General features: G+C 48.7%; 1 protein-coding gene across 1 annotated transcript in view; it reads left to right on the top strand.

The window, feature by feature from the left end:
• TPX2 (TPX2, microtubule-associated) overlaps positions 1–21,533 on the top strand; it is a 59,320-nt gene that overhangs the window by 13,756 nt on the left and 24,031 nt on the right. Inside the window, exons 4-9 of the mRNA XM_015405649.1 lie at positions 2,769–2,897; positions 5,173–5,277; positions 9,236–9,366; positions 13,042–13,199; positions 16,437–16,608; positions 20,500–20,635. Coding sequence (XP_015261135.1) covers positions 2,769–2,897; positions 5,173–5,277; positions 9,236–9,366; positions 13,042–13,199; positions 16,437–16,608; positions 20,500–20,635 — 831 coding nt within the window. The remainder of the gene's footprint in view (positions 1–2,768; positions 2,898–5,172; positions 5,278–9,235; positions 9,367–13,041; positions 13,200–16,436; positions 16,609–20,499; positions 20,636–21,533) is intronic.

Genomic DNA, 21,533 nt, shown 5'->3' with positions numbered 1-21,533 from the left:
TGTCCTGGCCCCACTGCTGGACCTCCTGATGGCACTGGTATTTTTGGCCACTGTGTGACACAGAGTGTGGGACTGGATGGGCCTTTGGCCTGATCCAACATCGGCTTCTCTTATGTTCTTATAAGAGGGAATTGGATAAGCATATGGAGCAGAGGTCTATCAGTGGCTATGAGCCCCAAGGTATAGATAGGAACTCTCAGTCTGGGGCAAGGGATGCTCTGTGTTCTTGGTGCTTGGGGGGGGCAACAGTGGGAGGGCTTCTAGTGTCCTGGCCCCACTGCTGGACCTCCTGATGGCACCAGGTGAAACAGAGTGTTGGACTGGAGGGGCTGTTGGCCTGATCCAGCATTGGCTTCTCTTATGTTCTTATGTTATCTTCATTCCAATGTGATGGCCTTTCCCATCGTCAGTAAACAGCCCCTTGAGTGTATCTGGTATCTCTCCAATTGTCTCTGCTTGATCCTCAAGCATAACCAAACCAAACAAAGAGAGAATCACAGAAACAGCCACATCACAAATAAGAACAAACCGTGACAGACAAACTAGTTACTTCCAAAAGCATTTTGGTAATTTTATATCAAATAAAATGTATATATGCTATGGTTTCTGTATACTGAATGCATCCCTTACTCCTTAGGAGACTCTTCCCTTGTATTAGTTTTTGTAATAAGGACTTAACACGATTGAGTGAATCTTTTTGAATCAATACCAGTTAGAGACTGTATTTTTTCCAATGCTACACACTGAATCACTTGGCACGTTTTGCACGATTTATGTGGAAATGATACAAAAATCACCAAAATGCCTTTGGAAGTTGTTATTATTCGTTAGCCTGTCACGGTTTGTTTTTTATTTGTGATGATTCTCAAGATTAGCACTAGAACAGGGGTCCCCAACCGTCTTGAGCCTGTGGGCACCTCTGGAGTTCTGACACAGATCCCAGTGCTGTGGCGGCAGCCAGTCGGATCTCCAGCGCTTTTCCTGAAGCCTTGCTGGGCAAAAGCCACACCTGGCCCCGCCCACTTTCTCAGAACACCCTGGCAGCTACCCGGTGACGTGAGAGCAAGAAGGTCCCGGTGTCTTTCTTTCCCTGTGGCTTCAGAAACGAGCAACGCTCCCTCTAAGCTGTGGAAAAATCCTGCTTTCTGAGCTCCTGGCATTGAAGTTGTGAGCAAGCCATTTGGCTGCTGCATACATCAGTTTGCTCCGGAGCCCTCCTTCCTGAGCTAAGACAAAAATGTGTGAGACGGGGGCTAAAAAACTGTGAGCTGGCTCACAGTAACTCAGCTCAAGGGGAACAGTAGAAATGGGTGTTTATAATCCATGTCTGTTAGCATTTCAAAGCCAGTTTGGTGTAGTGGTTAGGAGCGCGGACTCTAATCTGGGAAAACCGGGTTTGATTCCCCACTCTTCCACATGCAGCTGGTGGGTGAGCTTGTGTCAGTCACAAGTTCTCTCAGAGCTGTTCTCTCTTGAGCAGTTCTCAAAAGAGCTCTCTCAGCCCCACCTACCTCACAGGGTGTCTGTTGTGGGGAGGGGAAGGGAAAGGAGATTGTAAACCACTCTGAGACACTGTAAGCCGCTCTGAGAATCTGAGTAAAGAGCAGGGTATAAATCCAATATCTTCTCATCTTCTTCTGAAGGGGTACAAGATTTACATAATAGGATTCTGCTTACAATAAGTTATACATAGCAGTATAGACTACAGTCCCTAATCATATTGTCCAGGTTTGTGCAGCCCTGTTACCTGTGCGGAAAAGTCCTCTTGAATAGTAGAAAGCCAGAAACGTGGGAGTCTTCGTGCCCACTTCAGGCAGGCCGTTTCAAAACAGGCACGTATATGGGCAGTTGTTGATTTTGCCAGTTTTGCAGGTTGGCGCACACTGAAACCCCTGCCGAGATGCACTTAGATGTCATGGCAGAGCATAAGGAGAGAAGTCCCCCAAATAAGAGGGGCCAAGGTCATCAAGGGCTTTGAATGGGATAGCCAATACTTTAAACCGAGCTTGGTCACAAACTGGAAGCCAATGGAGTGTCCGCAGAATTGGAGAAATATGTACGCTCCATCTAGTTCCCTCTAATAACCAAGCCATGGCTTTCTGAACCAGCTGGGGTTTCCAAGCTGATTTTGAGGGGGAGAGCCAGTCGTGTGTAGTGGTTAGGAGTGCGGACTCTAATCTGGAGAACCGGGTTTGATTCCCCACTCCTTCACATGCAGCCAGCTGGATGACCTTGGGTCAGTGAACAAGTTTTCTCGGAGCCGTTCTCTCAAGAGCAGTCCTCGGAGGAGCTCTCTCAGCCCCACCTACCTCACAGGGTGTCTGTTGTGGGGAGGTGAAAGGAAAGGAGACTGTAAGCCGCTCTGAGACTCCTTTGGGTAGTGAAGGGCGGGGTATATATCCAGTCTCCTCCTCCTCTTTCTCCTTCCTAGTCTCAAAATTACTTTGCTGTTTAGTAGAATAGTTGCCACCTCTTCGAAATCTTAACCTGTCAGTGGAGCCATAGCTTGTGCGGGAACTAAAGCTCGATATCTGCTTCCAGGCACAGCTGTTCTTGAAAAAGAGCAGTTTCTGTCAGAGCTCTCTCAGCCTCACCTACCTCACAGGGTGTCTGTTGTGGGAAGGGGAAAGGAAAGGAGTTTGTAAGCCGCTCTGAGACTCCTTTGGGTAGTGAAGGGTGGGGTATAAATCCAATCTCTTCTTCTCTCCCCCCACCCCTTCCTGCCCCGTTGACTTCAGCGTAAACTGACCTCTTCTTCCTTCCCGCAGGGTAGCGAGGAGGCTCTCGGCACAGCGGAAGAATACCCCGCACCGGCTGGCCACCAAGAACAGAACGGAAAGATGCGCCAACGCCCTGGCGAACAGAGAAGATGCTCCTCCTCCAAAGAAACTGAGAATGTACGTTGACGGAAAGGGGTCAAGAGAGTCGCAGCTTACTTGAATTGGGCGCCGAGCTTTGCCAGCGTCTTCCTCAACCCCCCTTTCAAGTCTACAGCTTGGAGCGGAGTAGCCGGCTAGGAAACTGAGTGTTGTAAAAGCCTTTGAGCCTGTTGGCCGTTGTATGAAAGCACCGGCCTAATATGTGCCATAGTTCTGCCAGAGCAGAGTGTACGGCAAAAGCACAGAGGGGCACTACCAGCTCTCTTTGAAGGGATGTTTTAGGCCTTATGGCTGTATCGATGTGCCTAAAAAGTGTGTAGGAGAAACGCTCCCTATATGAGTGGGTTTCTGAATTAAGCTGGCTTGTGGTCCCAAGCACCTGTTGCACGTGCCTCCTTGGCCTTTTCCCATGACATCTTGAAGAGTAAGAGTGATCATGTGGTTCAGGGTTCAGTCTCTCCAGCCGTACAGCTTTGCATTCCATCGGTGTGCAGTTGTATATGTGAGTGTGTGGAAGCCTTGCTCTAATTATCCTACCCCCTCCCCGAGTGCCGCGTGACGTAGTGTGCGCCCGTCTCTGGCCCCCAGCTCCTGCCAACCTAGCGGTTCGACAGTGAGAAATTGCAGATAGATAAACAGGTAGTGCTTTGGTGGGAAGGTGACAGCGTTCCGTGTGCCTCAGGCATCTAGTCATGCCGGGCACAAGACCATGGAGAAGTCCGCGGACAGCGCCGGCGCTTCGGCTTGGAAACGGAGATGAGCGCCGCCCCCAAGAGTCGGATTCGACTGGCTTTCGAGTGAGGGAAGCCTTTACCTTTACTCCTCCCTCCCCCATTGTGAGGAAGGAGTGCACAAATTTTTGGAAACCGTCAGGGCAACCAAACCCCCCCAAGTTGGGATCTTCAGTCCCTTTAGTCCTGCTCCACTAACCGTGTCATCTCCGTCAGTATTCTGGTTCCTTCCTCAAATTTTCCTGTCCTGAAAGAGAAGTACCTTGCAGATTCTTGGGGACTGTAACACACCCTTAAATGTCTGGATTCGAAGTGGTGCAGAATCTGGGGCAGGGGGAGGCGCAGAGGTTATGCGGTCCCGGCTGCCAGAAACCAGGGCTACCACGGCGGCCGGGGAACCGGAGACTGGCCTCCGCATGCCAGTGCTGGGACACGATCTTCCAGGAAGTAGTGTTCTCGTGGAGAGTCTCAGCGGGCCTCGTGCCAGGAGGAGCCCGTCTCCCTAGTACACCGTCCTCCAAATCTGCAGCCACGGATGGACCCCTTTCTCTTCTAGGAGCAGGAGAAGCAGTACTTGCGTGCAGTGCTCCCTCTAAGCTGTGGAGTCTTGTGAGCCAAAATTCTCCTTTGTGAGCTACCGGCATTAAAGTTGTGAGCGAGCGATTTGGCTGCTGCATGAATTAGATTGCTCTGGAGTCCTCCTTCCCAGGCTGGGACAAAAATGTGTGAACTGGAGGCTAAAAAAACGGTGAGCTAGTTCATGCTAACTCAGCTTAGAGGGAACACTGCGCATGTGTGCGTCTGCCTGTGTTAGCGATAGGTTAGGCTGGGCCAGGAGTCAATTTAGGAGATGGTGCGCTCTGAAAAGCCCTGTGCTGTTCCCTCTCCAGTGCTGACAGACAGCCCAAGAAAGCTAAGCCCTGTGTGCCTGGCCGTGGGTGGAGGTAAGGCTACTTCTAGATCCACCCGGGTGTTTCAGGTCCTCTGCACTATGGTGACGGGGCTGGGACTCTTTCTGTATTTGAGGGTCTAGTGCAGAGGGGTCCCCAACGCAGTGCCTAGGGGACACCATGGTGTTTTCCCACACTTTTCCTGGGGCCCGCCAAGTGTTTTGAGAAAGGGAGTGGTGCCAAGTAAGTGGGACGTTTGCCCTGCGGGCCTTCTGATGGATGACCGGAGATCTGATTCGCCGTGCGATCTCGACGGGGAAGGCGGGGCGTAAATCAAATAAATAAATAAATGTGCTTCAGATCAACAGCTGCCACCCCACAGCCCAAGGATCTTCACTGTTGCTTCGTATATGCGATGAGATTTTTTAAAAACTGTGTGTTCCTTTTAAAAGGCATGCTGGTAAGCAGAGCTTCTTCCTGAAATATTGAAGTTCAGCATTTTGTAATTGGACCTGCCTTCTGGGGCAGCCATTTTGCCACTGTGCCCACCACGCTGTGTCAGAATTCCAAAGGTGCCTGCAAGCCTGAAAAGGTTGTTGGCGACCCTTGGTCCAGCAAGTGTCTGGAGTCTAGTATGCTTCAACCCAACCCTCTCCCCCCTCTCTCCTCCAGGTCTGACAGCAGGGAGCAACTGAGAGAAATTCCTGCGAACCGGAGTGTCTCACCAGCAAAAGCCAAAGCAAAGAGAACGGGGCCCAGCCTGCCAACAACTCCAGAGTAGGTACCATGAAGTTGGGTGGCTTGCCTGCATTGGTCTTGCAACAGAACCAAACGGGGTTCGTCGGATGGAAAATGCAGTGCTGCAGCTTTGCTTACTTTTGAGACTCTCAAAAATGAGAGATCACGGGAGGAAGTGGAATACCAAAAACAATATCTGTGACAAAAATAATGAAAAGTCAATAAAGAGAAGTTGCAAAAATGTTTACTGTAGTAATTCTGTAGAAAAATTTATTCTATAATCGCTCACATGGAACGAATACTGCGCAATGTAAACAGTTCGTTTCACAATATTTGCTTAGCAATCCCAATTCTTACCAATTACTGCTTGTCAACTCTTGAAGGAAACATTCCATGTTGACTCTCTAATAACAGAACCCAAGGTCTTGTGAAGACCTTGTTATTAGGGTGTCAACATGGAATGTTTCCTTCAAGAGTTGACAAGCAGTAATTGGTAAGAATTGGGATTGCTAAGCAAATATTGTGAAACGAACTGTTTACATTGCGCAGTATTTGTTGCGTGTGAGCGATTGTAGAAGAAAATTTTCTACGGAATTACTACAGTAAAGGTAACTGTCAAAGAGATTGGAACAGACTTTCCAGGACTCATGGTGAACATAAGAGAAGCCATGTTGGATCAGGCTAATGACCCATCCAGTCCAACCCTCTGTCACACAGTGGCCAAGACCCAGGGGTCCACCAGTGGGGCCAGAACTCCAGAAGCCCTCCCACTCTTGCCCCCCCCAAGAACCAAGAAGACAGAGCATCCCTGCCCCAGACAGTGTTCCACCTATACCTTGTGGCTAATAGAAGAAGAGAAGAAGAAGAGATTGGATTTATACCCCGCCCTTCACTACCCAAAAGTGTCTCAGAGCAGCTTACAAACTCCTTTCCCTTCCCCTCCCCACAACAGACACCCTGTGAGGTCGGTGGGGCTGAGAGAGCTCTGACAGAAACTGCTCTATTTCAAGAACAGCTCTGGCTAGCCCAAGGTCATCCAGCAAGTGAAAGTGGAGGAGTGGGGAATCAAATCCGGTTCTCCCAGACTAGAGTCTGCGCACTTAACCAATACACAGAGCCACTGATGGACCTTTGCTCCATATAAGAACATAAGAGAAGCCATTGTTGGATCAGGCCAATGGCCCATCCATTCCAACACTCTGTGTCACACAGCGGCCAAAAATACCAGGGGCCATCAGGAGGCCCACCAGCGGGGTCAGAACTCCAGAAGCCCCTCCACTCTTGTTCCCCCAAGCACCCAGAATGCCAAGCACCACAGTCCCAGACCATAGGAACATGAGAAGCCATGTTGTATCAGGCCAGTGGCCCCTCCACTCCACCACTCTGTGTCCCACAGTAGCCAAAACCCAGGGTCCATCAGCAGGCCCACCAGCGGGGCCAGAACTCCAGAAGGTGGAGAAGCAACTATCCGTTTCTTGTGCGGAGTGAGGCCCTGTGTCTTGACTTTTAACGGTTCCTTGGGAAACCTGCCAGCAAAGGTTCGGGCAGCTTGGTTGTGAGTTGGCTTCAGCCGTCTACCCTGCCCTTCCTTTCTTCAGCACCCTGCCCAGCCTTTGCAAGGCGTTTCTCGTATTCAGCCCCGCATTTCATAGGCCTAGCCGTCTGAAGAAGCCTGCAGTGACTGGCAGGGCTCGAACCACCGACCAGCTGTTGAATAGTGCCGTAGCTCAGGTGATGCCTCGACTGGCTGGCATGTCTTTTAGCTTCTTGCGTGCCTTTTAAATGTGCAAAATTCCTGCTTTGGGGGAATGAGTCACTAGTCCTACCAGTGTCTTTGTAGCAGGTTTTTGGCCCAGAATTGGCCCTTGGCTCTTGTCTGGAGAGACCTGTCAGCCTTTGTGAGCCAGTTTGGTGTCGTGGTTAAGTGCGCGGACTCTAATCTGGGAGAACCAGGTTTTATTCCCCACTCCTCCACTTGCACCTGGCTGGATGACCTTGGGCAAGCCATAGTTCTGATAAAAGCTGTTCTTGAAAAAGAGCCGTTTCTGTCAGAGCTCTCTCAGCCCTGCCTCCCTCCCAGGGTGTCTGTTATGGGGAGGGAAAGGGAAAGGAGTCTGTAAACCTCTCTGAGACTCCGAGTGAAGGGTGGGGTATGAATCCAATCTCCTCCTCCTCTTTGGTGTAGTGGTTAATTGCGCGGAGTCTGATCTGGGAGAACCAGGTTTGATTCCCCACTCCTCCACTTGCACCTGGCTGGATGACCTTGGGCAAGCCATAGTTCTGATAAAAGCTGTTCTTGAAAAAGAGCCGTTTCTGTCAGAGCTCTCTCAGCCCCACCTATCTCCCAGGGTGTCTGTTGTGGGGAGGGGAAGGGAAAGGAGTTTGTAAGCCGCTCTGAGACACCTTTGGGAAGTGAAGGGTGGGGTATAAATCCAATATCTTCTCCTCTTGTCTCTCTTCTTCTTTGTCATCTCTCTGGCAGATGGAAAATCTGTTAATTTGGCTTTCTAGCTCAGCGGTTCCCAGCCTTTTAGGTATGGTGACCCACACGAGTCCAGTTTTCTTGGTGACCCATCCAAGGCTGGCCTAAGAGATTTGGCACCCTAGGCAAACTATGTCCTTGGTTCTCATCTGGAGGAGGAGGCAGTCGATTTATACCCTGTCCTTGAGTACCCGAAGGAGTCTCAGAGCAGCTTACAATCTCCTTTCCCTTCCCCACAACAGACACCCTGGGAGGTAGGTGGGGCTGAGACAGCTCTCTTGAGAACTGTCCTTGAGAGAACAGCTCCGAGAGAACTTAAGATTGACCCAAGGTCACACCAGCAGCTGCATGTGGAGGAGTGGGGACTCAAACTCGGTTCTCCCAGATTAGAGTCCACGCTCTTAACCATTACTCTGGTTTACCATTCCATTTTCTACAGTGGCTAACCAGAGATTTTTGAGAAACCAGCGAACATTGCCCAAAGGGCACAACTGCCCTCGGTGTGAACCCCAAGCGAGTGGCATTCTGACATACACAACCTTTGCCTGTGGCATTTACATTTCAGCTTGTGAGCACCGTCTCCTTCTCCATTAAATCCCCCTTAAGAGTGTAAGAAACTCACTCTAGTAACCATGAGGACACGTTATACTTGAGGGGAGCGGTGGCACAGGGGATTTATCCTCTGGTTATAAAGTAACATCTGAGCTGAACAGAACGGCTGTCAGTTCTAGCCCCGTGCGGGTGTGAGATGCCAGCCTTGTCCCCAGCTCACCGTCCACCCAGCGGTTCGAAAGCTTCGGCGAGTAGATAAAATGGGTACCACTCCTTAGAGAGGGTGGGCACACCAAACCCCTCGGCGGGGGAGGTGTTAGCCAGCGAACAGAATGTCCAGCTCGTAAGATCAGAAGCCTAGAAAGATCTCTTTGGCCTCAAGAAGCCTGTAATGGGCCGTTCCGGCCAGGCGGTGGCAGTGCGGCGTTGTGACTCGAAGCAGTCCTGGAGAAAGCTGACGTCATCAAGCCAAGCCGAGGGGAAAATGCCGTCTGGAACATGTCTAGTCTATACAGTTGAAACAAAATCCCTGTTGGCTGCGAACGTGTGCAATTTAAAAGATTTATATGTCTGTTCCTCCCTTACTCCTATGAATCATTGTTAGTCCCTTGTGAAATGTGTAACTGTAAATCGCTCAGAGCCAGCAGCTCTGCAGGATTGAGCGATTAATAAATCGAAAGATTATTATTATTATTATCAACATGCAGTGGAGAAATACTAACTAATGTGTAGGGCAGTAAAGATTATTGTTTCCAGGGTCAGATCTTGGTGTCTGGGATATAAAAGAGAGCAGGGGACAAGGCAGTGGTGGCCATTGGGGGAGGGGGGGGCTGGTCCATGACCCGATTTTGGATCCCGCCCCACAGGTTGGGAGATGCTTCTAGCTGCATTGGTGGGCATTCTCTCCGTCCCTCTCCTCTACACCTAGTCAAGTGGCCGTGCAAGAAACTTTCTGTTTTTCAGGAGGCATCCGTCAGCCAAGTTGAAATCTACTGAGGAGCTGGAGCTGGAACGGATGCAGCAGTTGCAACAGGAAGTGGCTGAAATGCGCCGGAAGAACGAGGAGTCCCTCAAAGTTGCCATTGCTGGCCCAGGTAAGCTGGGCCTACACCAGATGTGATTGACCATAGCAGGTGAGTGACAACAGCACGGGTGATTAGATTAGGTGTGATATGCAGAGGGATAGGAGGTGGGCAGAAGTCAGCAAAGGTAATGAGACAGGAAGCCTAGGTCTCGATTCAGTCCAGGAGTATGTATTGTCTTGAGTTTCACTATCAGTATTATATCGAGTCCTAGGCTTCCTATCTCATTACCAGTGCTGATTTCTGCATGCCTCTTATCTCGCTGCATATCACACCTAATCCGATCACAGCTGCTATTGTCATTTGGCATCTGAAATCACTTCACTCGCCAAGATATAAGGACAGCCAGACTCACATTCTAGTTGTGTCTGAAGAAGTGAGCAGTGAGTCACAAAAGCTCATCCCCTGCCACAATTTTTTTTTAAAAAAATGTATTTTAATTTTGTGTAGTTTATAGATACATACCTGTAAGAACAACATTAGACAACGGTCAAACAGACGTTTTGGTGAATTGGTACTATAGCTTACTTCAGCCAACAAAATAAAGAACATAGTTAAAAGGTTGTTTTTTTAAAAAAAGAGAGAAAAATCCTAAGGATACCTTAGTATATAGGGTTTATAGTGTCTACTATTGATTTAAGATCTCCTCTAGATGACAAATATTCTGAAACGGGAAACCAAACAAGTCACAAACATTGATGCCTGAGGGTCGTTTCTTTTTGAGGGATGGAGTCTGTGATTTTATCTAGTATGCAAAGTTCCTGTATTTTCCTTGCCACAAATTTTGTCCGTCTTTTACCTGGACTCATATTATTTAAAAATAATTGTTTTATTAAAATTAATTAAATATTAAATATTTTATTAAACTATGATTATTTTAAAATACGGCACATACCCATCTTCAGTCACACGGTGAAGGTCCTTGTGCTGTGGGGGTGGCAGCTGCAGCCAAAGCAGTTTTTAAAAGTACCACTGGCCTCAACCGTTTTCTAAGATGTGTTGGTGCGCACCATTGGCATCCCGTTGGGGGCCTCTCTTCTATATTCTCCATCCCTCCTTCCGTTATCCCGTCTTTCTGTTTAACCTCTTTGTCTTTAAGGAAGAAAGCCAGTTTGTGTAGTGGTTAAGGGCGGCGGGCTCTAATCTGGGAGAACCTGGTTTGATTCCCCACTCCTCCTCCACTTGCAGCTGCTGGTGTGACCTTGGGTCAGTCACAAGTTCTCTCAGGAGCAGTCCTCAAAAGAGCTCTCTCAGCCCCACCTACCTCACAGGGGAGGGGAAGGAGATTGTTGTGGGGAGGGGAAGGGAAAGGAGTTTGTAAGCCGCTCTGAGACTCCTTTGGGTAGTGAAGGGCGGGGTATAAATCCAATCTCCTCTTCTTCCTCTTTTTCCTCTTCCTCCTCTTCCGCCTCCTCCTCTTTCTCTTCCTCGTCTTCCTCATTTTCCTCCTCCTTCTCCTCTTCCTCATCCTCCTCTTCCTGTTCTTCCTCTTCTTCCCTTCAAAACCCCACAGGGTCTCCATAAGTTGGCTGCAATTTGCCGGGACTTTCCGCTACCGTGTGTATTTTAGTTTGGTTTTTAATTGCTATAATGACTGGGGGAGGGGTTAGTGCAAATGATTTTTAAGACCCGTCTTGATTTATGTTTTCAATCGGCTAGCCGCCTCAGCGGCCCTGGTGAGGGAAGAAAGGCCAGGATATAAATGTTGCCAATAAAAACAAATGAATAATGTATCGTGTGTGTGTGTGTTCTGCACCGTCAAGTCGCTTCCAACTTATGGCGACCCTGTGAATGATTGATCTCCAGAACATCCAATCGTGAACAGCCTTGCCGTGCCTTCCCTGATTAAGTCAGTCCATCTTGTCTTCTTACAATGTGACCAAAGTACGATAGCCTCAGTTTAGTCATTTCAGGCTTGATTTGATCCAGAAATAATGTATTAGGGGCAGTTTGATCTGGATCTGGTGGGTGGGGAGCGCTTTGGCTGGAGGAGTTCAAGCTGCCTTCCAAGCCTCTAACAGCAAAATGTGATAAACTACTATTAATTCATTAATTCATTAATTCAGGGCTCTTTTTGAGGCAGGAACTCCTTTGCATATTAGGCGACACACCGCTAATGTAGTCAATCCTCCAAGAGCTTACATAGCTCTTCTTACAGGGGCTACTGTAAGCTCTTGGAGGACTGGCTACATTAGGGGTGTGTCGCCTAATATGCAAAGGAGTCCCTGCTACAAAAAGAGCCCAGATTTATGACCTGATTATTATAATGCACCAACAACAATGGCATAAAGTATACAGGTAAATGTGACAATATACAATCTTAAAGGAACCGGAAAAGCCACGTGTAGAATTTCTTGACTTGTGCGTTGTAACATTTGTAAGCTTTGGTTCCAGGAGAAATAATTTGCCCGAAGAAGAATTCCTCGTAACATGCAATTTTGCCTGGGAGGCGTGTTGCAAGATACTTGCTGCGTCTCTTTTTTAAAAGCAAGACAGCTACAACATTGAACGCATGACATTTGCTGCGTCTTTTTCTTGCAAGCGAGACAGCCATAACGTTGAACCTTGTCTGCATAATCGTCTCTAACTTTGGATATTCCTTTACGATTGTATATTGTTCCGTTTACCTGTATACTTTATACCATTTTTGTTGGTGCATTATAATAATCAGGTTATAGTGCTAGAGTCTTTATTACATATTAGAAATCTATAGTATTCCATATTACAAATCTGTTCATTAAATGAATGAATGAATTTATAGTAGTTTTATCGCAATCGGGTCCTTTGTTTTTGTTGTTAACACTGTGATTTCCCACGTTTTATTCAACCTTGCCATGTTTCCCGTGTGTTTGTTACTCTAACTGCAAAGGCCTGGGAAATTCCCCTGGGGGGGGCATGTCTCCCCACTAAATGGAGGCCCTGTTCACGCGGTGTAGAAGACTGTCCTTCCATTGCGGCCGTCGGATTGAGGGCTGACTCTAACAGCGACACCTTAAGACGAGCAGCTCTATTCTTCTTCGTTTGATTGCTGAACTTAGCACAATGTGGACAAGTCTCTGGCTTATGAGATTCGCCCAAGCAGAGGAGGCAAAAATTATGTCCGTCTGGCGGTGCCAATTTACTCCCACAACGTTTACAGCGTTTGAAAAAGCCCCACTTCTTTCCCTTTTTTTTCCATACGGAGGAAAACAGGTGATGAGGAAAAATTAGGGAAAGGTGGTGGTGGGGGAACGAAAGGCTAAACAGCCTGGAAAAAATCACCTCAGAGACCCGAAGGTCTGAGGTAAAAATCCCCTCACAAAACGAAAACGAAACTTCAAAATCCTTTCTTTTTTTTTTGATAAACACACAAACTAAGAAAGAAAAAGAGGCGGTTCCTTAAAAAACCCCGAAAACAAAATACTGAGAGCAAGAAACAGCGATCCGAACGGAGATAAGTAAAACAAGTCCTTCCAACGCGGCGGTAAGAAAAGAACTGGTGGGATGTCCGTGCCCGCCCCCTTGGGCATGCGCAGTGGGGCCCTGCGCTTGCCTGAGGGGATGGGCGCGAAAATCCTTTGTAGAGAGCTTGCTACAGCGCCGATTTGATCCAGCGCAGGCGCACTAGACCCATGGGTGTGAATGCACAGATGACCACTCGAAGATCACCAGTTACTGGTAAGCAACCTGTTTTTCTCTCTCCCTCAGGGCAACCTGTGAAGAAGACAGTGACCCAGGTAACGAAGCCAGTAGACTTTCACTTCAGCACAGACGACAGGATTAAACAGCACGGTGAAAGCCAGCCTGGGACAGACTACAAGGAAGTGGATTTTGCAGCTCTCCTGAGGAAACACCCGCCCTCTCCAGTGAGAGGGGGAAAGGCACAGAGATTTGAGAAGGGAGCGTCTGAGATGGGAGCCTTCAGGCGGCGGCTGTTGCCACTGGGGTGGGGGGCAGAGCAGAAAGACTTGCAGGTAGCAAATCCTGCTGGGAAAAGGCCAGGTAGATAAAGGTAAGAAGAAAAGAGATTGGATTCATACCCCGCCCTTCACGCAGAGTCTCAGAGCAGCTGACAATCTCCCTTTCCCTTCCCCTCTCCACAACAGACACCCTGTGAGGTAGGTGAGGCTGAGATAGCTCTGAGAGAACTGCTCTGAGAGAACTTGTGACCAGTGTTCCCTCTAAGCCGAGTTAGTGTGAGGTAGCTCACAGTTTTTTACCCTCTGGCTCACACATTTTTGTCTTAGCTGAGGAAGGAAGGCTCCAGAGCAAGCTAATTGATGCAGTAGCCAAATCGCTCGCTCACAACTTTAACGCTAGTAGCTCACAAAGTAGAATTTTTGCTCACTAGACTCCACAGCTTAGAGGGAGCATTGCTTGTGACTGACCCAAGGTCACTCCAGCAGCTGCATGTGGAGGCGTGGGGAATCAAACCCGGTTCTCCCAGATTAGAGTCTACACTCTCAAGCACCTCGCCACTGTTAGGGTTGTAGGCAGCTTTACAACTCCATCCACTTCGACCCGTCGCCCTAACAGTTCGTCCCCCCAGAGCTGATCCCCTGCGGATGCTCGTTGTAAAAAAGGAGTTTTCTCTGCCCCCTGTTTTGATGCATTGTCTGAATCCTCCTGTAATGAAAAGGTGGAATTTGCCTATCGTTTCTTCAGCATGCTCACCTGCTCCACGGGGCAGGGCATACCTGGCCCCCATGCCAGTAACGAGACGAGCAGAGGTTGGCCGTCCACAGCCAATGCTGGGATTCATGTGTACTTGCAGTCACCGTTCCCTCTAAGCTGAGTTAGAGTGAGCTAGCTCACAGATTTTTATCCTCCGGCTCACACATTTTTGTCTTAGCTCAGGGAGGACAGCCCTGGAGCAAACTAATTGATGGAGGAGCCAAATCGCTCGCTCACGACTTTAATGCCGGTAGCTCACAATTTAGAATTTTTGCTCACAAGACTCCACAACTTAAAGTGAGCATTGCTTGCAGTGTGTGTGTGTGTGGGGGGGGGGACAGGACGACTTCTCAGTATACAGAAAAATATTTCTTTAGTTAACTTACAAAAAAGCTAAGCCCCCTAAACAGTTTGAGGACAGAGTATGCTCCAAGAGGTACCAAATGTACCTCTTTTCTCCCTTTCTCCCAATACAAGAACCCGTGGGCACTCAATGAAATGAACGAGCAGCAAGCTTAGAACAGGTAAAAGAAAGAACTTCTTCACTCCCAAGTGTAATTAACACGGGGAATTCACTGCCGCAGGAAGTGATGGCAGCTACAGGCATAGACAGTTTCAAGAGGGGATTGGATAAACCTACGGAGCAGGGGTCCACCAGTGGGTATTAGCCACAAGGTATAGATGGAACATTCTGTCTTGGGCAGTGATGCTCTGTATCCTTGGTGCTTGGGGGGGGGCAACAGTGGGAGGGCTTCTGGCTTCAGAGGTGGATCTCCTAGTGGCCCCTGTCCCCAGTGGTGCTGATAGAGCCAGTTTGGTGTAGTGGTTAAGTGCGTGGGCTCTAATCTGGGAGAACTGATTCCCTACTCCTCCACTTGCACCTGCTGGATGACTTTGGGCAAGCCATAGCTCTGGCACAGCTGTTCTCCAAAGGAAGATTCACGGTAAGTGAAAGAAACCTTCCGTTCTCTCAAGAGCATTTTCTGTCGAAGCTCTCTCAGCCCCACCCACCTCACAGGGTGTCTGTTGTGGGGAGGGGAAGGGAAAGGAGTTTGTAAGCCGCTCTGAGACTCCTTTGGGTAGTGCTCAATGTTCCCTCTAAGCTGTGGTGTCTTATGAGCAATAATTCCACTTTGTGAGCTACTGGCATTAAAGGTGTGAGCGAGCGATTGGGCTGCTGCATCAATTAGTTTGCTCTCGAGCCGTCCTTCCTGAGCTGAGACAAAAATGTGTGAGCCGGAGGCTAAAAAACTGTGAGCTAGCTCACACTAACTCTGCTTCACCATTAGAGATTTAAAATTTCCGGAAATTTTGAACTCAGAAAAAAACCTGTTTTTTCGTGAAAAAACTGAAATTTTTGGAAAAATTGAAAAAAATGCTAATTAGCACTTCTTTTTTCTTTTCCAGATTGCAAGTCATTCTGTTACTTTAGGAACATAAAATATGACTATGGACCTCTTTACTTGGCATTAAATTATCACACTAGCATATTAAAAATATAGTGTATCCAAGCAATTATTACAAACAGAATACCCATCCACATGCGAAAACAAACCTGAAACCTTTTTCTTTTCTTGTGACAATAGTACCTCCTAAAGGAAGAAATGCAACTTGTTCTTGCATTGGAGAGTTCAGTTTGTAACCTAGGACTTGCTTGTCTTCAGTGCACAGAAATTAGATCAATCTGATACCATACATATTTTTTAGAAATGATTTGGAAAATATTTGAATACCTTGTCTTAAAATATTTTATTTATCATATTAAAACAAAATGCTCCATAATCAATTTTTTCTTCTTTTCTTTTTTCAATTTTTCGGAAAAAAAACAAAAAAGGCTTCAGGAAAAAAACCCGGTTTTCCCCCCCGGGCCTTCACATCTCTAGATGGGTGGGGTATAAATCCAATCTCTTCTCCTTGATCCAACAGGACTTCTCTGACATTCTTATGTCTGGGGCAGGGATGCTGTTTCTTCTTGGTGCTTGGGGGGCAAGAGTGAGAAGGCTTCTGGAGTCCTGGCCCCACTGGTGGACCTCCTGATGGCACCTGGTCTTTTTGGTCACTCTGTGACATAAGAATGTTGGACTGGTTGGGCCATTGGCCTGATCCAACATGGATTCTCTGATGTCTTTACGTAATGTTGAAAGGTGTCGGGCAGCTGCCCTGGCCCGAGAGCTTTCCGAGTCGCGCATCTGCTTATTCTTGGCCGTGTCATTTTTCACCGGCTACAGCTTGTTCCTTAATTTTTTATAAAAACAACCTCATTGAGGGACAGGGAGGAGACGAGGAGCCCTGCAGACACAAGTCGTAAAGCCGGGAGAAAGGCGTTTCCTCAGGGGCACAGTGACGTGAGCTGTTTTTCTGTAGCAAAGTCAGCTTGGTCCTCCACACAAGATCTTGCTGTTTGAAAGACTGGCTTCCTCTGCTTTCAGGCTCGCGTGGGGAAGGGAGCCACGGTCCCCAAGCCCTTCAATCTGTCCCAGGGCAACAAACGGAAGCACGAAGCGACCGTCCCGGAGTTTGTGTCCTTGGCTCAGCAGATTGAGAAGTTCCAGAGAAACACGCCCTCTCGTTACCATCTGCGGAGCAGGAAGGAGGAGGAAGGTAAGGCCGGGAATGGGGGGGGGGTCTGCTGGGAATCTCTCTGGCCGCAGGGGAGAGAATTCTGCAGCCGTCTTGCTTCATACCCGCACGGGGTGCACTCTCTCTTCTCTGTCTGACCCCACTAGCCAGTTCTCGTCAGGTCTTGGAAGCTAAGTGCGGTCGGCCCTGGTTAGTAATAATAATAATACTTTCCATTTATTAATCGCTTTCCCCAGTGGGCTCAAAGCGATGCACAGTTACACATTTTAGACAGGGGACTAACAATGTTCAGGGGGGATAGGGAAGACAACATATATCCTTTTAATTGCACACGCTGTCACTGCACAGTGTAAACCTCTTCTGGCTTGGCTCAGTCATTTTCCAAATGGCTGCTTGTCGACCAGGCTTCAGGACCCGTATGTCAAATCGCCACACTGCCACCGCCTGGCCGGAAACATCCACTGCAGGGATTTTTATAGCCGAGAAGTTCTTCCGCCTTTTCCGAACCTCGACCAGGACGTCCCGACCGTCAGCTAACACCCTCCCACAAGGGAGATTGGCGTGCCCACCCTCTCTAAGGAGTGGTTCCCATTTTATCTACTCGCCGAAGCTTTCGAATCGCTGGGTGGACGATGAGCTGGGGACAACAGGCTAGCTGCTCACACCAGCGCGGGGCTCGAACTGACACAGTTCAGATGTTAAGACAGTGGGATATCCCCACTGTCGCACCGCTCCCCTAGTACTTGGATGGGGAGCCACCAAGAAGACCACAGTTGCAACGCAGAGGCAGGCAATGGCCGCCCCCCTCAGTTCATCTCTGTTGCCTTGACCTGAATGGCCCAGGCTAGCTGTCACGGCTCAGGTGGGGTGTCACCTGACACTGCCACCACTCTGGTTCCAGGCTCCCTTGAGAAGGCCCAGAGCACCCTCCCAAGACCTTCTGACCCTCCCTTTTGGCCGAATAATAGACGCGAGGACCAGGCAGAGTGAACAGTGATGATAGTTTGTTTTTGTCAGCGAGCTGCCATTTCTCTGCTGGGACATCTCACGTCCCTTCCTTTCCCCCCCCCCCCCCCACCATTGTCATGCTTGTTTAGACTTACCCGTGTGAAATGAACTTGTGATTAGAGAAACGGGCGTTACTTTCTCATGTACCTTCGCGCCCTTTCTAATCTCCCCGTATCCAGCGGGAAGTGGGACCATTGGTCCAAACCTTGTTCAAATTTCCTTTATTATACCTGTACTGCTGACTAACGTCATTCCGATCAATCCCTGTGTGTTCGTGATCAACCATGTCTTTGAAATAAATCTTACTTTACTTTTGAACGTGGATCTATTCTCATGCTTGGGGGATCTAACAGTTTTATAGGAGGTCAAACAACAAGGTGCAGAATAATGACAGTAAGTGGGTGAAAAGAAAAGAGATCAGATGCCCTAACGCGTCTAAATATATACTGTCCCTAGCTCTCTATCTGCAGTGGCCTTAGACTACTCCCCCTCCCCTCGGGATGAGGGTCTCTTCCTTGCAGCAGCCCTCCTTCTGGCTCTGCCCTCTGGGAAGAAGAACAGCTTTTCCTGCTGCTCCAGATCTTTTATTCCCAGCCCTCCTTTTTTCCTATTGGTCAGTTTTGGCTCCAAAACCTCTCAGGGGCTTCTGGGAGTTGTAGGCCCAGCCTCACCTACTGCTAGCCAGGCCTCCCTGGGCCTAGTAGGCCTCTGGCGGCACAGCCCAGATCATGACACCAGCCCTCTCTTCTCTGATCCGAGAAGCTAAGCAGAGTCAGCCCTGGTTAGCGTTCGGATGGGAGACCACCACAGGAGTCCCGAGATCTCCCCGCAGAGAGAGGCAGGCAATGGCAAAACCACCTCTGTTCATCATTGGCCCTGACTTGGGTGTCCCAAGCTAGTCTGATGTCATCAGATCTCGGAAGCGAAGCAGGGTCGGCCCCGGTTAGTACATGGACAGGAGACCACCGAGGAAGCCCAGGGCTGCGATGGAGAGGCAGGCAATGGCAAACCCACCTCTGTTCATCGTTGGGCCCTGAGATTGCTGTGGAGTCCACCTCAAGTCGGCTGAGACTTGACAAACAGTTTTCACCACCAAAGCTCTTTAGCTGGCATGGGTTCTTAGCCCTATATGGCCGGGGTCCGACATACCTGAGGGACCGCCTTTCCCCATATATTCCCCAGAGAGCACTACGGTCTGGGTCTCAAAATCGGCTGGCCCTCCCTGGCCCGAGGGAGGCCAAACTAGCTAGCTATCACCAGGGCCGGAGCCTTTTAGTGGCGGCCCCTACCTGGTGGAACAAGCTCCCGGAGGAGATCAGGGCCCTGCGGGACCTCTTGCAGTTCCGCAGGGCCTGTAAGACGGAGCTCTTCCGCCAGGCATTTAAGTAGGGGCTGCCGCTACTGCAGGCCGTTACTGCAGAGCTTGGTCTGTGGTTTTAACATCTAACTGATTATGAGCAGAAACATTGTGGAACATCTGGGCAGTGGAAATTTACTCTAGTAATATACCATCTAGGTTAATTTAACAGCCGCCAGCACTTTGTATTTATAATGTTTTTATTGTATGGTTAAATATTGTGTCATTTTAATGTATTATGTTTTTATGGAAGCCGCCCTGAGCCCGCTTGCGGGGAGGGCGGAGTATACATTTGATAAATAAATAAATTCCCTTCAGGCATGATAGACGAGAATTAGGTAGACAGACGTCCAGTGGGTGAAGGAGGGATAAATTAACAGAAGATGGTATCTCAGGGACCAAGATGTGGGGATCATGGACAGACTGGCTGTCACACGTTCATAGAGTCCATGGGCCCAAGAGGACTCCAGATTCCCTCAACCCCAAGAGGACTCCAGATTCCCTCAACCAAGCTGAATCTATGTATGTGTTGTCAAGTCACAACTGACTTATGGCGACCCCAGCAAGGGGGTTTCCAAACAAGTGAGAAGTGGTTTGCCACTGCCATCCTCTGCAGAGCCTTCCTTGGTGGTCTCCCATCCAAGTACCTATCCCTACTGCAGGCCGTTACTGCAGAGCTTGGTCTGTGGTTTTAACATCTAACTGATTATGAGCAGAAACATCGTGGAACATCTGGGCAGTGGAAATTTATTCTAGTAATATACCATCTAGGTTAATTTAACAGCCGCCAGCACTTTGTATTTATAATGTTTTTATTGTATGGTTAAATATTGTGTCATTTTAATGTATTATGTTTTTATGGAAGCCGCCCTGAGCCCGCTTGCGGGGAGGGCGGAGTATACATTTGATAAATAAATAAATTCCCTTCAGGCATGATAGACGAGAATTAGGTAGACAGACGTCCAGTGGGTGAAGGAGGGATAAATTAACAGAAGATGGTATCTCAGGGACCAAGATGTGGGGATCATGGACAGACTGGCTGTCACACGTTCATAGAGTCCATGGGCCCAAGAGGACTCCAGATTCCCTCAACCCCAAGAGGACTCCAGATTCCCTCAACCAAGCTGAATCTATGTATGTGTTGTCAAGTCACAACTGACTTATGGCGACCCCAGCAAGGGGGTTTCCAAACAAGTGAGAAGTGGTTTGCCACTGCCATCCTCTGCAGAGCCTTCCTTGGTGGTCTCCCATCCAAGTACCTATCCTGTTTTTGAGTTCTGAGAAGCAGAGGTGGTTGGCCATCGCCTTCCTCTGTAGAGCTTTCCTTGGTGGTCTTCCATCCAAGTACCTATCCTGTTTTTGAGTTCTGAGAAGCAGAGGTGGTTGGCCATCGCCTTCCTCTGTAGAGCTTTCCTTGGTGGTCTCCCATCCAAGTGCCGACCCTGCTGAGCTTCCGAGATGTTTCTCAGCCTGTCGATTCTGAAGCTTGTGTGGATTTAAGAAGCCAAATATTCTGTTTCTTCTCTCCCCCCCCCCCTTCTGTGCAGCACCTCCGAGGAGGCCCCTGAAGGCCGTGCTGACCAACCCCAAAACCCCCCGCCTGGAAACCAAGAATCGCTCGAGAGGCGTCACTTGCAAGAGTTTGGCAGAGCAGGAGGAGGAGGAGCTCGCGGCTATCCAACAGTGAGTGTGGTTTCTCGGCCACGACTTCCAGAATTGGGGGGGGGGGCACGCTTCACTGAGGCTGGGCACTTCACATGGGGGTTTTGTTTGTTTGTTTGTTCTCGTGACGTGTTCAGTTTAGATCTGCACGGTTCTGCTTCAGCTCACGGGAAAGGTGGGACTAGAAATCGAACCAAGTAAATAAACAACATCTGGCTGGAAACCGAGGGGAAGGAACAGGCCGGCAGAGTGAAAAATAGTTCTAGAGTCAATATGTTGTCGAAGGCTTTCACGGCTTTCACGGCCAGAGTTCATCAGCTGTTGTAGATTTTCCGGGCTGTATGGCCGTGGTCTTGGCATTGTAGGACCTGACATTTCGCCAGAGGCAAGTGGTCCAGCATCTGTGCTGACATCCCATTACTTTGTGTACATGCAAAAGAACCTCCTCAGGAAATAGGAAACTCCCTCAGGAAACAATCCATACACAAAAGAACCTCCTCAGGAAAGCTCCTCCATTAGCATGTTCACAGCCTGGGGAAGAAGAAGACGAGAAGAGATTGGATTTATACCCCGCCCTTCACTACCCAAAGGTGTCTCAGAGCGGCTTACAAACTCCTTTCCCTTCCCCTCCCCACAACAGACACCCTGTGAGGTCAACAGCTAATTTCTAGAGTCCTCTGAACTTCGAGGGCCCCTAACTCGTTTTTGCCGGCGCACTCGATTAGAGATGTAAAATTTCCGGAAATTTTGAAGCTCGGGGAAAAAACCCGTTTTTTTTCGGGGGGAAACGGAAATTTACGGAAAAAGTGAAAATAATACTACATTAGCATTTCTTTTGTCTTTTCTAGATTGAAAGTCATTCTGTTACTTTAGGAACATAAAATATGACTGTGGACATTTTTACTTTGCATGAAATTAT

The sequence above is a fragment of the Gekko japonicus genome, unplaced genomic scaffold, assembly GCF_001447785.1.
Source record: "Gekko japonicus isolate JY-2015 unplaced genomic scaffold, Gekko_japonicus_V1.1 scaffold4358, whole genome shotgun sequence".
Classification (NCBI taxonomy): Eukaryota; Metazoa; Chordata; class Lepidosauria; order Squamata; family Gekkonidae; genus Gekko; species Gekko japonicus.
Note: the sequence above shows the minus strand (reverse complement) of the source record. Positions and strands in the feature narration are given on the sequence as shown.